The 14,878-nt window shown below is 50.4% G+C and overlaps 7 protein-coding genes across 7 annotated transcripts; 6 read left to right on the forward strand and 1 right to left on the reverse strand.

The window, feature by feature from the left end:
- Window positions 1–644: 644 nt before the first annotated feature.
- On the forward strand, window positions 645–1,863 carry KY384_007393 (uncharacterized protein; the record flags this gene model as incomplete). The annotated part of the gene is made up of 2 exons (XM_044815884.1): window positions 645–975; window positions 1,025–1,863. 2 exons carry the CDS (start codon window positions 645–647, stop codon window positions 1,861–1,863), a joined length of 1,170 nt encoding a protein of 389 aa, XP_044667758.1.
- Window positions 1,864–2,629: 766 nt separating this feature from the next.
- Window positions 2,630–5,662, forward strand: KY384_007394 (uncharacterized protein; the record flags this gene model as incomplete). The annotated part of the gene is made up of 3 exons (XM_044815885.1): window positions 2,630–3,637; window positions 3,708–5,141; window positions 5,438–5,662. The coding sequence occupies 3 exons, from the start codon at window positions 2,630–2,632 to the stop codon at window positions 5,660–5,662; spliced, it is 2,667 nt and encodes an 888-aa protein (XP_044667759.1).
- A 539-nt stretch (window positions 5,663–6,201) lies between these two features.
- KY384_007395 (uncharacterized protein) lies at window positions 6,202–7,073 on the forward strand (the record flags this gene model as incomplete). Its single annotated transcript, XM_044815886.1, is given in 2 exon segments — window positions 6,202–6,215; window positions 6,227–7,073. 2 exon segments carry the CDS (start codon window positions 6,202–6,204, stop codon window positions 7,071–7,073), a joined length of 861 nt encoding a protein of 286 aa, XP_044667760.1.
- A 1,401-nt stretch (window positions 7,074–8,474) lies between these two features.
- Window positions 8,475–10,095, forward strand: KY384_007396 (uncharacterized protein; the record flags this gene model as incomplete). Its single annotated transcript, XM_044815887.1, has 4 exons — window positions 8,475–8,782; window positions 8,816–9,227; window positions 9,278–9,605; window positions 9,659–10,095. 4 exons carry the CDS (start codon window positions 8,475–8,477, stop codon window positions 10,093–10,095), a joined length of 1,485 nt encoding a protein of 494 aa, XP_044667761.1.
- Window positions 10,096–10,269: 174 nt separating this feature from the next.
- KY384_007397 (uncharacterized protein) lies at window positions 10,270–11,254 on the forward strand (the record flags this gene model as incomplete). The annotated part of the gene is made up of 2 exons (XM_044815888.1): window positions 10,270–10,338; window positions 10,397–11,254. The coding sequence occupies 2 exons, from the start codon at window positions 10,270–10,272 to the stop codon at window positions 11,252–11,254; spliced, it is 927 nt and encodes a 308-aa protein (XP_044667762.1).
- A 533-nt stretch (window positions 11,255–11,787) lies between these two features.
- Window positions 11,788–12,447, reverse strand: KY384_007398 (uncharacterized protein; the record flags this gene model as incomplete). The annotated part of the gene is made up of 2 exons (XM_044815889.1): window positions 11,788–11,862; window positions 11,893–12,447. 2 exons carry the CDS (start codon window positions 12,445–12,447, stop codon window positions 11,788–11,790), a joined length of 630 nt encoding a protein of 209 aa, XP_044667763.1.
- A 1,600-nt stretch (window positions 12,448–14,047) lies between these two features.
- Window positions 14,048–14,878, forward strand: KY384_007399 (uncharacterized protein; the record flags this gene model as incomplete). The annotated part of the gene is made up of 2 exons (XM_044815890.1): window positions 14,048–14,684; window positions 14,766–14,878. 2 exons carry the CDS (start codon window positions 14,048–14,050, stop codon window positions 14,876–14,878), a joined length of 750 nt encoding a protein of 249 aa, XP_044667764.1.

Genomic DNA, 14,878 nt, shown 5'->3' on the forward strand with positions numbered 1-14,878 from the left:
TGGGCTAGAGGCTGTGCCTCATGGTGCCTAAGGAGTCTAAAGTCAAACAAGCAACAGCCGGTTGGATAGCTTGTGATAGCCTGGAAGGAAGATCTGGTCCCGTCGTTCAGTGACTTTCGACCTTCGGAAGAGGGCTTGGCACAGACTGGTTTAGCGCGGGGGACTTCTCACTCGCCAGATCCGATTTTTCACAAATCAGAGTCTCGCCAGCTTTCTCATCAAATTATTTGTCCCTCCCCCGGCATTTCCAACCCACTAACCAACACGCCCAAACGCATCGTGTAATCCTCGGAGACACAATTTCCACCACACCGTGAACACATGACGTGACCCCCGCTTATCCCCCAGCTGGCAAAACATAGTGAACTAGGCCGTTGACATTCACTCTTACCCCGCGTATAAGTAAGTTGCTTTCCATTTTCTTCTTGGCTGTCGAGCTGCTGCACGCCGGCCACATCCTACTTGCTATCTTACATCGACATCCAATCACCTCAAGCATTACGATCCAGCGGCTGACATGGCGGAGACCGCCCTCAAACTCGCTCTGAAGAGTACGCTAATCTCTAGTTTTCTTTTTCCTTGACAGTTGCCACTCGCGAACACTGACTGTTGCCGTGGGCAATTAGCAGCCCACATCAATCAAAATGGCGGAGGACTTCGCTGAACTCATTATGACAGGTGTTCCGGCCATCACTGAGAATTACGAGAAAGTCTATGACCCCGTGAAGGACAAAGCCAGAGCTGGTTTCCACAAGGTCAGGAAGATGAGGAACAACGGCAGAGGCGGTTATGAGGAGTATTCTACCGAGGAAGAGGACTATTATGAGCGTCCGAGACGCTCCCAAACCGATGGCTACCGCAACCGCCGTTCGGACCGTGACCGCGGAGAGGTCGTGGAGTCGAGGCGAGTCATTCGTGGAAGTGATGGTCGCACAAGATCTGTGGGTCGCGATGGTCGAGACTACCGATCAAGAGGTGAGTCACGGCTTATGTGTTTCTTGTGACCGATCCTGAGTGTCAAAAGGCAGTCGTAGGGACTATTCCGACTCCGAAGCTTCACTCTCGCCACCGCGCCGAAGCAAGAGCAAACGCCGTCAGTCTCTCGGGGATCGGGCACTGGCTGCCTTGGGTCTTGGAGCCGGGGCTGGCGCGGTAGCTGAGGGCCGAAGACGCCGGTCGCGCTCGAGCTCTTCCTCTCGATCCCGTGACCGGGAGCGTCGTCGCAATGCTGATCGTCCTCGCTCAAGCCGAAGTACTGCTGCACCTTCCTCTCGCGGCTATGATCGAGGATACGACGACGATCGTACCCCTGCACGATACAAGCCTGCTGGCTATATTTCCAACGGGAGAAGTGAAAGTCTGCATGGCGGGTCCGGTAATCAAGTGGCTCGCCGTGATGGTAACTCGACCGTTGCTGGACGCAGCAAACGCTCATCATCTCAATCCTCGTCGTCGTCTTCCGATGTTTGCTCTTCCAGCGAAGATGAACGCCGTGCTCGTAAGATGAGAGGGAAAGAATGGTTGACAGCTGGGTTGGCTGCTGTGGCCACAATACATGCAGCACATGGTGTATACAGTTCCATGGAAGCTCGAGACAAACGCGCCATGGAAGTTATGAAGGGTGAAATGTCACCCGAAGATGCTCGAAAGAAGAAGAACAAGGCTCGGGTACAAGATGCAGCGGCAATCGGTATTGCAGCTCTCGGCATCAAGGGTGCATACTCCGAGTGGCAAGAAGTGCAGGAATCGCGAAAAGAAATGGGTGAGTTGGAGAAGGAAAAGGAGGAGAGGCATCAGAAAAGGTTGAAGAAGGCAGAGAAGTACGGGCATTACAAAGGGCAGCGAGAGTCCAAGGTCAAATAGGAGAAGTCGTCGCGAGAGGAGCGTCTAGTATGCGTGATAACGTCATAAAAATACTAGATGCATAGGAGGTGGAGCACGACAAGGCTGGCAAGCCCACGCACAAGGCGGTCACGAACGGCGAGCCACGTGATGACGATTATGTACGAATTTCCTTACCCGTCGACAGCGTGCAATTTTGCATCAGATGTTCACCAACATTTCGAATTTCATCAGATGCATCGGCGGCGAGCGCTCTTTGCATTCCAGCATAGATTCCGGCTTCCGAAGAGACGGCAGATGAATTCCAAGGCTAGCATGCGAGATCGAGAATGATAGAATATTCTAGAGCCTGATCTGAATGCTACTCGGCTTCATTGTGTAAATTGAACCTTCGATAGCAGTGATTAGATGATTTGCGTATCTCGTTATTGTCCAGCAACGGGCTCTTGAATATCAATATAAGCTTACCCTATGCTTCCAAATCGGCAATATGGAAGCAAAAGAGGCTTAGTCAGCGAGATGACCCTAGCCACATCTATCTTTAGCGCACGTATCCGGAGATGAAGCAAAGTACTCGTTTCCATCCCCTGCCTCCTTAATCATAAACGTCAACACGCTCGTTCGCTGTAGCTGCAACCTGCAAATTAATAGTCAACATGTTTCGATAACAGATTAAGAGTTGAATTAGGACGCGACAACTTGAAGCTTGAGACTCGTCTCATTGCTTGTTATGGCTGCTGCGGTCGACCTTCCGAATGGCTTACGCCAGGGAGATGTACCAGTAGACATGTCAGTCGTGCAGCTGGGAGAACAGCTCAGCAAGCTACGAGCAGACATTGTTGCGGGTAAACATCCGCGCTTTCACGTCCCAGAACATTTGAAAGCTGGCTTGTCCGCCCCTACCGATCATTTTCTTTCAAGGCCTGCATTGCCAAACGGTTTGAATGCGCATGCACCTGGTTCGAGCGTTGCTTCAGCTCCTGTGTCTACTGATCTTCAGAAACCGTCAATTTCCTCTAAGCCCAACCAGGCGCCCAGAAGCGCTGGCTCTCCTGATGCCAAAGTTGTACTACAAGAAAAGAGGCGGGAACTGGAGCGTATGCTCGAAGAACAGATCCAGCACAAGAAGGCGCTTGCAAAGTTAAAACCGCATGATCTAGAAGTTGTGGCAGACTTCGATGTGACAGAAACCTTGAGAAAAGCTCATGAGCTGGTCAAGCCCTATAAACAAAGTGATGTTGCTAATCACGACGAGTCATCTAGTGACTCCTTTGACGAGAACACGTTCTACTCTAGTCAGATGAATTCTACATCGAGCGCAGAAGAAATGGATACTTCCAAAAAGACATGGCAGCGTCCTCAAAAAGCTTGCAGATTCTTTCGAGATGGGAAGCCCTGCCCATACGGAGAGAAATGCACATTCTCGCATGACCCCGCTATAGTCAAGAGAGTAGAATTCGATGAAGAGCCGAAACCAAATGGACGAGCTCAAGAGCAGGCGAATCGAAAGGCTCCTTCTCCTCAACCTCGCAGAACTTCTGCTCGTATTGCCAATCAGACGCAGGTTACACAAGCAGCCAAGATTGCTGATCTAGAAGATCAATTGCGTCAGCTGAAAGAATCGCAGAAACCTGCGAATCCTGCAAACCCTGCAAAACCTGCCGTTGTGCCACGAGCTATTGAGAGAGAGCCTGAAGAAGTGCCCGAGCCACGAGAGCCACAGGGGCCTAATATAGATGAATTTGGTCGAGACCGGAGTAGGCGTGAAGTAAATGGCAAAGACTTGAATGGCGTCGTGCGTATCCCCCATAACCCCTCTCTCTGCAATATCGGAAGCTGACGATCAATTTTACTGAATATAGCAGCCGGTACGCGTGATAAGGAATACTATAGCTTCCCCATATGCCCCACAACCCGCCCGTGTCTCTCCTTTTACAGTCGCAAGACTTCCTCATGAGCAGCCACTAGAGCCTTATCATAATCAAGTGCAGTCCTGGGAAGGCTCAGATATCAATATTGTAACCGCCCAGCAGAGTCCACAAATATCAGTTTCAAAAAAGAGACGAAGAGTCGACCCAGGCAACGACCACCGAAATGTTATTCCCCGACGCGAACAGTTTGCCTCACCTTTGATTCGTGTCAAGGATGAGCCTGTGTCTCCGCCTCCACCAAATTACATACCTAATCATCGACAGCTTCAACAAGTGCCCCAGTATATAGAAGGCCCGGCCCCGAATTCTCAAGCAAGATATTCATTCGACAGTGGCGACGGACCATACGTTCAGGCCCCCACATACCAAGAGCCCAGGCCTCTGACTCCTCAATCACAATCCAACGTCTCGCGAAACGAACAGCGTCGTGCTACCAACGGGGATATCGATCTCCGTAGGGTCGTAAGTACAAGAAATATGCGGCCTCCCCAATCTCCAGAACTCTATGACGTGCAGCATTCAAATGCTCAGTCTCATGTGGTTAGAGCTGCGTCCCAGGTTCAGTACGTCCCAAATGCAGAACGACCACTACCACCACCTCAATATCGGGCATCGGTGCAGCCGCAGTTACGTGAGCCTCGGAACTCAATACAAGACCGTCAGATCCCGCTTTCACCAACACGCCGTGCATCTGTAGCGATGCCTCCTCCATCCCGCCGCATCGTAGTAGACCAATACGGCAACAGGTACATGGAAGCTCCCGTTCCGACTGAGCGATCTCTTTCGATGGCACCGAAAGACCGTCACATGGAGTTCAACCCTAACAATGAATTCGTAACCACACAAAATACTTACCAGCAAGCTCAGCCAATTCTTGTTGATGAGAGGGGCCGTTATGTTCAACAATTCGTTTCTCCTACATCGCCACAATTTGCCGAGTATTCGACCCCGCCCAAGAAAAGGCGGATCATTCAGCTAGACCAAGATGAAGCTGACGAGATAGCCTTCGATAACGAATCTCGTTACGTCCAATACGAGCCCAGAGCTGAGCCACGGTATGAGATGCCTGGTGTTCGTGAGCACGTGCAAGGCGAGGGGACCTTGCAATCTCGTTATGAGCCGGAGCATGTCTCCCGTGTTTCAAGTGTACGACCGCAGCAACCTCGTATCATTAGATTGGGAGAACATCGAGACAACACTCCGAACGCCATCCGTCAAATGAGTGTCCGCCCTGAGGCGGCTTACAGTCGGCCCACCCAGCATAAAATGCAGCAAGATGGTTTGTATCAATATGCGCCTCAGGAAGAGGAGCAAAGGGATTACGAGGATATGCATCAACAAGCAAACGGAGCGCCCGATCAGCGAAGGGTGAAGCAGAAGAGTTGTAAGAATATGATGTGGATAATCCTATTCGTTGCTTGTTGGCTAGAAGCTTGGATGGCACACAGCGTCCTGTGGTGCTGGGAAACTACGGTTCTAACATTGTACATCTCTCTTGTATATTCATAGCTGATAATCTAATGTCTTCATAGCGTATGTAGCTCGAAAACAATAATCTACCATTGTCCATTTGACCTTCGAGACCCTTGTCTCACAAGATTACATTCAGGGAAAGAAAGGGGCACCAGAGGTATTTCAGAAGACGCTGACCTCGGCTGACGAAGGTTTGCAGCGGCCAGTATCTTCATGGATCGTGTTACAAGGCTGAGGTCAAGTCCTTAGATGAGGCGATGCCAAAGGATCGCCCAGTCCTCATCATTATTACTTCCAGCTACGAAGGGGAGCCTCCTGATAATGGTGGTCATTTTGTTAGGTGGGTCCATAAAATTGGCGATAAGACTCTCGAAGGGGTTCAGTATGCGGTTTTTGGCTACGGAAATCGTGAGTAAACTGTTTTTTGACAGACTAAAGACTTTACTTATGACCGCTCAGGCGATTAGAAGGATACATTTCAGCGCATTTCGAAAGTAGTTCATGCTGCGTCGGAAGAAGCAGGGGGATCTCCCTTCTGCCGAGCAAGGGAATGCCGATGCCGCAAACAACGACGTCCTCAATGACTTTGAGAAGTGGGAGGACAGCATCTTCTGGCCTGTTTTAAGCAAAACCTTTGGTGGAGGGAAGGATCAATCTCGACATCGCTACAACGCTTCTATCGCCGCATCTTCGTCAAGATGTGAAAGAAGCCATTGTCTTGAAAAAGGAGATTTTCAACCAGGGCACGACTGCAGCGAAGCGCCATATCGAAATACAGCTGCCAACGGACATGGACTACAAAGCTGGTGATTATCTTGCTATCTTGCCGTTGTCACTGCAAGTCGGGCGAGACTGCTCTGCCGTCTGATTTCCCTTTGTCCATGTACGATCTTGTTGCATCCTATGTTGAGCTTGGCCAGCCTACTACTAGAAGAATAACTTTTCCCCACCCAAAATGACTCACCTACTGTCTCTCTAAGACGTCAATTGCAGAATCTCAAAAAGCTCATAGCTGCTACCCCTGACGAGACATCTAGAAAACACTTGGAAGCGCTCTCAGGCAACGCCTTCAATGTAGAAATAACAACCAAACGCACCACCGTCCTCGACCAACTAGAAACGTACTCATCTACCTTCCTACCCTTTGCCGACTATGTCTCCATGCTCCCCCAGCTCCGCGTCCGCCAATACTCAATCTCTTCCTCCTCACTCGCAAACCCTACGATCTGCACGTTCACGGTCGGCGTGCTGGACCTGCCCGCATTGTCCGCGCCTGAAGGTAATGACAAACGGTTCCTCGGCGTCGCCCCCACCTTCCTCTCCAATCTTCAGCCTGGCGATCACGTGCACGTGAACGTGAAACCTTCGCACCCGTCCTTCCATCTACCGACTGATTTTGGAAATGTGTCGGTTAGCATGGTGGTAGCTGGAACAGGCGTTGCGCCATTTCGTGGTTTCGTGCAAGAGCGCGCAAGACTGTGGGAGGCGGGACAGGACTTGTCTCCAGCGGTGTTGTTCGTGGGGTGTAGACATCCAGAACAAGATGCATTATATGCTGCAGAGTCGAAGGATTGGGGGGAGAAGGGCGCGGTGAAGGTGAGATATGCCTTCTCGCAATATGAGAGGAATGGAGGGGGAGGGTGTCAGTATGTGCAGGACAGATTTTGGAAAGAGAAAGGGGAGGTGAAGGACTTGGTTCGTAAGGGGGCGAAGATCTTTGTGTGTGGGCATGGACGCGTGGCAGAGGCTGTGAAGCAGAAGTGCTTGGATTTGTGGTTGGAGACGAGAAAGGAGGAAGGGAGGCAGAGGAGTGGTGGAGAGGGTTGAGGAACGAGAGGTTCATGAGTGATGTTTTCGATTGAATGTTCTCGACTACTGCACGACGCTGGAGACTTACCGGCAGTTATGCCCTGGTGCCATATCCATTCGTTAGGTCAGGGTGAGCACTAAGCAATGAGGGTCCGAGGGCGGTGAGAGGAGAACCCTCTACCAGAATCAAAGTATGATCAAATGCAAGTTTTATATGCATCATAACAGCCATGACGACCTCCATCTCGCAAGGGAAAGGCTGAATTCTGGAAGAGTTACCTGCTTTTTGATGAGGCCCCCCCCCCTTGGTCTTCCCCGGTCTATTTGTAGGTCACTCAAGTGCCCTAGCCCCCGCCACTATGGGGGGATTTATGCCATTTCCAGGCTACGGCGTCCGGTATCCGAGCGCGACCGTCGATCCCCCCCTCACGCCCGTATCTGCGCCTATAGAATCAACGCAGACTCTACTCTAGTGTTCCTACAAATCATCACTAGACACGTGCGTAAATGTCTCTCTTTCCGTCTGGAAATTAAATTGAGAGCCTGGCTGGAGAACGGGTGGTGAGCAGAAGAGCTGGGTGAAAGAAGCATCGAGTTCTCCTGATTTAGGGGTTTGTCATCTTAGCCTTACCCTATCTGCACAGCCCGCTCGCTCGCGATTCGTGACATTCTGGTCCTTGGCGCCTATCCCTCCCACCTTGTCCTACACCTCCTCTTTCCCGGCCTTCCTCGACCATGCATAGCTCCAGCTAGTTGCTCCTTCATTTTTAGGAGGAAGGAAAGGGAGACAGTGGTCTCAGGTCGTGATGCAGCGCTTCACCAACATCACCGGTCAAGCACGTCATGGTCTCGAGAAGACTGGGCTCATGTCGAGGCCGAGTCCTATGGAGCTCTCCATGGGCCAGCCTTCCAAACGCCCCATGAATGGCCAGATCATGTCCCCAATGACTCCTTCCGACACCATCGTCCACCTCTCCTTCAATGTACCCTTCTCCTCGAGCTTGGCCGGACCTGATTTCAGCGAAATAATCCACGCCAGCCCCAAAGCTCTGGAGAGATGGACCTTCCCGGAGGGCACGGAAGAGGGCACGCCCATTCATAGATTGCCAGTGCACCACAACAACATTGAGCAGCTCAGGAGAATGTGCCGCGTATTGACCGAGGGCAATCAATTCGGGAGAGTAGAAGCTGCCGTGACCTCATCAGAGCCAAAAGCCATTCCACTGCTACAGACACCCATCAAGGGTCAAATCACAAATGTCTGCGTCTCTGGCGATGCAGAGATCGTGCAACAGCTGAGAGCGAAGATATTGAATGAATCGCCCATCATGCTGGTATACTGCTTTCCCCCAAGAATTTTGGCAGGCGCTTACGTGGCCCTAGAAATGTGCAGTCGTCGACATTGACACAAATTTAATCATGACTGAAGACAACAGCGGCGTCAGAGACAATGTCCTTGAATATCTTGATCGAATTGCCAATTACACCGGCACGGACCTTTTCGTCCTCAACCCTACCCCCCAAGACCAAGAAAGTGTCAGTGCTAGCTTCGGCAATGGAACGAGCATGAGATTCGATAACAGACTGCGGGTTGCCATCTACGGTGACCCGGAAAGCTCAGAGCATGCGAAGACCCGTGTCTTACTTATGATTGACCAGATTGTGAGTAATGTCGTCCTTGTAAGGAAAGCCCACAAGCTGACGCTCTTAGCTTTCACGCACCCTCAGTGTAATGAGACTTGAGCTGTCTTTGCATCAAGCTATCTGCGGTCGCCTACGGAAACATGTCCGCAGTATCGAGGCCCACACGAACACGGCGATCTATTTCCCCCACCATTTCCGAAGATCTATGGTTATACACCTCCGAATGTCAACAAGCGAGGAGAAGATGAGCTATACATTACGGGCGAAAACACCCATAACGTAGAGATGGCCAAGAAGAGCTTGCGTGAACTGGTCCTACAAACAAAATGTTTCATCAAAGACGTCATGGTTTCAGCACACAAGATTGATAGCATCTTACTGGATCGATTAGACAAAGTCCGCAAGATCATGGAAACAAACGGTACATACGTGCTCATCCCCCAATTGGGTAGCCAGCGTGGCGCGATAAGAGTTCAAGGAACAGAGATTCTACATGTTGAGCGCACGATACGAGAAATCATGGCTTTGGTAAGACTGTCTATTTCCCTTGCTATTCTCGCTATACTAACTAGTGCAAGGCCGGTCAATTTTACAGTGCCTCGTGGCATCTTATGGACCCAGTGTCTACGGGTGGCTCCACTATGCGATCTCCACAGCCAGCAGAAATCCGTACCATGCTGTCTGATATATGCACCAATTCAGGTACGGAGATCAGTTTCGACAAGCTGACTTTCGCCATAAATGGCTCCGATGATGCAGTGAAGGCTGCCATGATGGTGATCCAGCAGATCCCATTTGTCAAACGCGCCCAGTGCCACATTCGGGTCAAGATCGAGCTTGCAAACGAGCACAAAGAATTTGTCAGTGGAAAGAAGAATGGCAAGATCAACAAAATCATGGGGCAGAGTAAGTCGTCTGGGCATAAAGCGCGGAGTCTCTCGACTGACGATCGTATCAAGGCAATGTGCAAATTATTTTCGACGGCTTCAATGAGTACAACTTCTACATTGACGTGTGTGGCTCTCAGTACAATGCAACAAAAAGCGGGCTGGAGTTGGTGGAACAAGAGATGCCTGCTTCAATCTCATTTCACGTCCCTGATCAATACCACAAGCGAATCATCGGCATTGGAGGCCAACACATCCAACGAATTATGAAACGGTACTCCGTCTTCGTCAAATTTTCGAATGCAATGGATCGTGGAGCGGCTGGAAAAGAAGACGACGATATCAAGATTGACAATGTCATTTGCCGGACACCAGCTCGCAACGCTCAGGCTCTAGAGTTGGTCAAGCAGGAGATCATGGACATGGTTGAGAAAGTGGTCAGTAACCCTGATGAATATCCAGAAGAAGGCGATGAGGATGCAATGCAGCAAGAGACCCCTTCTCCTTAGTTTACCTTTTATATCTGAGATCTGACATGATGATGTGTTCTTAAGGACGCGGAATTCGTCTCCGAGACCGTCGTCATCAACCGGCTGTACCATAGACAACTCATTGCCCGAATGAACGAGATCGAAGACCTTGAAAAGAAATGGAATTGCAAAATTGATTTTCCTGCCACAGAGATGGCTTCTGACGTCGTTACCATTTCCGGGCCTGAGTATCAGGTGCCGCAAGCTGTTGATGAGTTCTTGGTGCGTCTTGTCCCTGCGTGATTTAAATCATTGATTGGCAGTTATTGATATATTCTAGGGAATGGTGCCGGAAAGCCACGAAATCTCTCTACGCGCAACACCTCAGTTGCGCGAATTCCTCAAATCTGCAGAATTTGAACAAGACCTAAGACCTACCCTGAAAAATTCCTACGAAGTTGACCTGGAAGTCCGCAATGACTCTAAGCTAGAGAACATGAAGCTCAGTGAGGAACCCGAGCCTGAAGCTGCTGAAGAGCGTCTCTTGCTGCAATACACGCGTAATAACGCTGGCGGGCTCAAGGATGCCATTGACTTCCTTGTCTCGCGTCTCATCTCCCAAGGTCTGGATGCATCTACCGTCAAAGGAGCTATCCCCAGGCCTAAATCCGACTCCTTTGAAGATTCTCTACCATTCTTCGACTCTAAGTTGCTCCACAATGCGCCTACTCCTCTAGGCACTGACTCTCCCACCCGTTCGACTTTCGGTGACGATGTCAGCGATCGCGGTTCCCTCTTCGGAAAGATCCGCAAACCAGGCAGCATCTCCTCTATCTCCTCCTACTTTGACCGACGCAAGAATCAGTCCAACTCACCCGGCTCGTTTTTCAAGCAAGCCTCTGCAAATGCGTCGCGCGCCTCTCTCATTTCTATGGAGTCCCGCGACAGCGGCTACCGTAATCCCTGGAACGATAGTGGCATTAATCTACCCGAGGGTGAAGAAGCCTTCACTAACGGAGGATGGCCCCTTCGCTTTGAAAACAAATCAGAGCAAAAGCTCCCCTTCCATCATGGACTTATCAATGGCGACATGACCCCACGCTACGATCCCCGCATGTCACACGACAGCGGACGTCCCAGCACTTCTCATTCTACCAATGGATACCCGGCCCCGATAGGGTCACATCGTTCTCACTAGCTCTTTCTTGCCTTTATTTTGCTGAAAACTATGACGCCTTTTTCCAACAGAGATACCACAATATGACTGACTGGCTATGCTATGCTATGGAATATCAAAATACCCTCGAAATACCCCCTGACGCGAGAAGAGAAAAGATTGTGCATTTTGCTTTGATTGTTTACACCGGACCCGCAAAAGATACCAATTTGATAAGTCGTTGCTCTATGTATGGATGGACGGATTGATGTGGGGTTGCGTGCGTTGGCTAGCTATGGATACACTCCTTTTAGACGATGTGATGATTCAATGGTGGGTTTCGTGTGAGCATTGCTAGATACTCCTTATTGCAATAGATTTGTTTGCACCATGACAAAGGCCTGTGGCCCGGAAATGACTTCACTGAGATGGGTGCAAGTGGGCGTTGATTTGCTGACTGAATTAGGCACGGTGCAGGTTGAGGAACCTTGCGGCGGCTTTTCTCTATTAAGATATCACGTGCGGTAACGGCTTATCCTCTACCAACCCATATCTACGAGCAAGGTGGCCCCTTACTAAATATCGATTCTCTCAACCAAGAGAGCCGGGTCGCTGTCGTCATGCAGAGGCTTAAGTAGAGCCTCATTTACCTCATCGACCGAAAGGGCCCACCGACTCACCGGTCCAGTCGAGAAGAGTTTTGTGTCTCTCAGCCCGTCAAAGAAGCTACCACCAGTACGCCTATCCGTGTTCCTAAGCTCACTCACATGCTCCAAGATCCTCAACACTTGAAACTCAGGCATTCCATTCTCCGGCCCTCCAACACTACGCCACGGAAGCAAAGGATCGAAGGGGAAATTAAACGACCCACGATTCCCGTTGCGCACAAGCCAAACACCCTTCCTTTTACCCTCAGACCCTACCTCTAACCATACCTCGAAGTGCGTCACACATGAAAGCCTTGACCCTTCAGGCATCTCAGAATAAGGATGAGGCACACCGACCTGAAGAGTGCCTAGGCAGTACCCGTACTCAAATGGCGCCGGCGCCTCCTCATCCACACTTCGAATGCGGTAGATGTACTCATGCTGCCACTCACGATTATCGCACAACTCCTTCCGCGTGACCGCATCGATTGTCAAGGGTGCCGGCGCCAGGAAGTACTCCCTTCGGCTTTCGGTGCCGAGGAGAATGGGCGCTGGTCTCTCCTCTCTAGGCACCGGTTGCGCTAGCATTTGGAACTCGGTGATTGACGCGAGAGAGGTCCAGTCTACGCGTAGGAGTAGGGCGCGGTACGCTGTGCTGTTGAGAGGCTGGTGCCGTTGACTTTGATGTTTCTTGAAGATACGCGCGCGGATTTGATGGCGGTACCAGTGGAGGAAATCTGTGTGTTCGTGGTTGGCGAATAAGGAGGTGAGAAGGAAGTTGAGTGCGTGGCCTGCTTTACGATTAGATGGGTGTTTTGAAAGGGAAGAAGCAGAGCAGACCTTGGCCGCCGGAACAGTGCGAGATGTATGTGTCGGCGGCGAGGTATCTTAGCGACGGAGTTGAGGGAAAGGGAGAATTAGAGGAGTGCATTTTTGATGAGTTTGCATCGTGATTGGACGCTGCTTCTCAGATTTATATGTGTGTGATTGATGGATGACTTAGCGTTGAGACCGTTTTGCACCAGCAAAAGGAGGGAAGCCACGAAGTCTATCCGTCCAGATGATTGGTACATGGCCCAGGTGGGTTTGACGACTTTCAGTCGCTGCTTTACAGCTGAAGAGACTATGTTGAAGCTGTGGAGAATGGGGGTAAGCTGGGGTTATGGTCGCCTGGCCAAACATCGTGAAGGTCACGCCACGCGTTTGAGTAGCATCGGCGAAATACTACGACGAAGTTATGTTTATTGAAGGCAGGTCTTTCAAGCAGATGCAAAGGCCTCTGGGCCCTTGGATACAACATACATTTGGCCCTTGAAGGTATCCCAGAAGTCAGGTTTGAACCTTTGAGAAAGATGTTTTGAGTAGTATTTATTTATAAGAGGTTGACCTTATGAGCACACAACGATTCGAATTGACGAAACTCGAGGATCAAAAATTGGGCTTGCGAGGCTTTTGCGATATGAAGAGCGAGGTTTACGTGCACAGAGTCTTTGAAGAAGCAAAAAGGGACATTCATCGATTGCGTGAATTTCTGGATCACCGTAGTGAATATGCACCTGGAAGAATGGCACCACAGTATCTTCAAAGTGCTTCCAAAGCATACAATTTTGGGCCAGAGAGCAGCTTGCTTGACTCATGAATTTCCCCAGAATGGGTGCGAATCTGTGTGGCATGACTAGAGGCATCGCGCATCGTCGCGTATTGGCCTCGATGTTGCTACCGCATATTCAAACGTTTGGTATGTGAGACAACAACGCTTTCCATCATGTTTGCCTCTTCTGTACTAAAGTATTTCGCTACTCAGCTTGACTCTTTAATTCCTTGCTTCCACATTGCTGAATCTCTGATTGGCACCCATCGTTTCTGAAGTCAATGTATCACAAGTGATCTCCACCTCAAAAGGCTTGTGTAATTCTATGCACTTTCGATTTGGATGGCAGGGTGGTCTTCGTGGCAATTTGCCAGTATCGTCTCATTGTGTCTTCTGGCTCATAGCTGGGCAGCACCTCAGCAAGATGTCAACGGACTTTCAACCACTATTTTCCAAAATTTTACTCTACCACAGAATGGATCGTCAGTTGCTTCAGGTCAAGATTCCTTGTCGTCAATGGATGAGTTCAGATGCAAGGCCACTACCACGACCAGGCTCTTGCCCTCATATGGCCTTTACCTCAATGCTATATCGGTAATGGCTGAGACAGCCAAGGCAGACTACAGAGAAGATCTAGAACCTGATACAAACCTGTACAGAGACGTCAATATCACATCCTCAGGATATCCTGAAGGCAATGATGTCTCTGCACTCAATCTACTGAAAAGTCTCGCCAGTATCATTCGCTTCTACGTCGAGCAAACCCGATATCTCACAGCCGTCTTTCTCTGTCTAGACAACAACAAGCGTGTGAGCTGGGTGTATTTCGACGAAGACAGAAATACGATCGGAGCGAGCAACCAAACGCAGAACACAACATCTACCCTATCTCGACGTCAAAGCACCAACAACTCGGTAAGCCTTTCAGCCACGCAGCTCAAGACAGACAGCATCAACGCCAGACCGCGCATCCAATTCAAAACCGAATTCTACGGCCCAGAGGTGAGGCAAGAATACTACTTCGAAGCCATCGCCGGTTTGCTACTCGAATGCGGTCCGTACGCGAAAACCAATCCACTCACGGAAGATTTCCACGAAGAAACCGTCCACGAGGTCGCCGTCAGGGTGACGCGCAATGTCGCGAGGTCGCATGCACCAGCCGTCTTGACGTCGGAGGATGTTATTGACATGCTGAAGATAGCTGCGGAGGAGGCGACACAACAGGCGGAGGGGGGTGCGTTTAGTCCAGGGAATTTCAAGGGTGTGGAGGTGAGTGCGTATTATACTGTTGGTCCGATGACGGAGATTTGGTTAGGAGAGTTGGAGATTGAGAATGTGGATGAGGGGAAGGGGAAGGGGAATGGTGTTGATGCAGCGGTGGCTTCGAAGGGGGTTGCTGTGCCTTCGTCGGTGGTGGAGACGTCGTGA

This window comes from Bacidia gigantensis (genome assembly GCF_019456465.1).
Source record: "Bacidia gigantensis strain McMullin 20006 chromosome Unknown contig_255, whole genome shotgun sequence".
Taxonomy (NCBI): domain Eukaryota; kingdom Fungi; phylum Ascomycota; class Lecanoromycetes; order Lecanorales; family Ramalinaceae; genus Bacidia; species Bacidia gigantensis.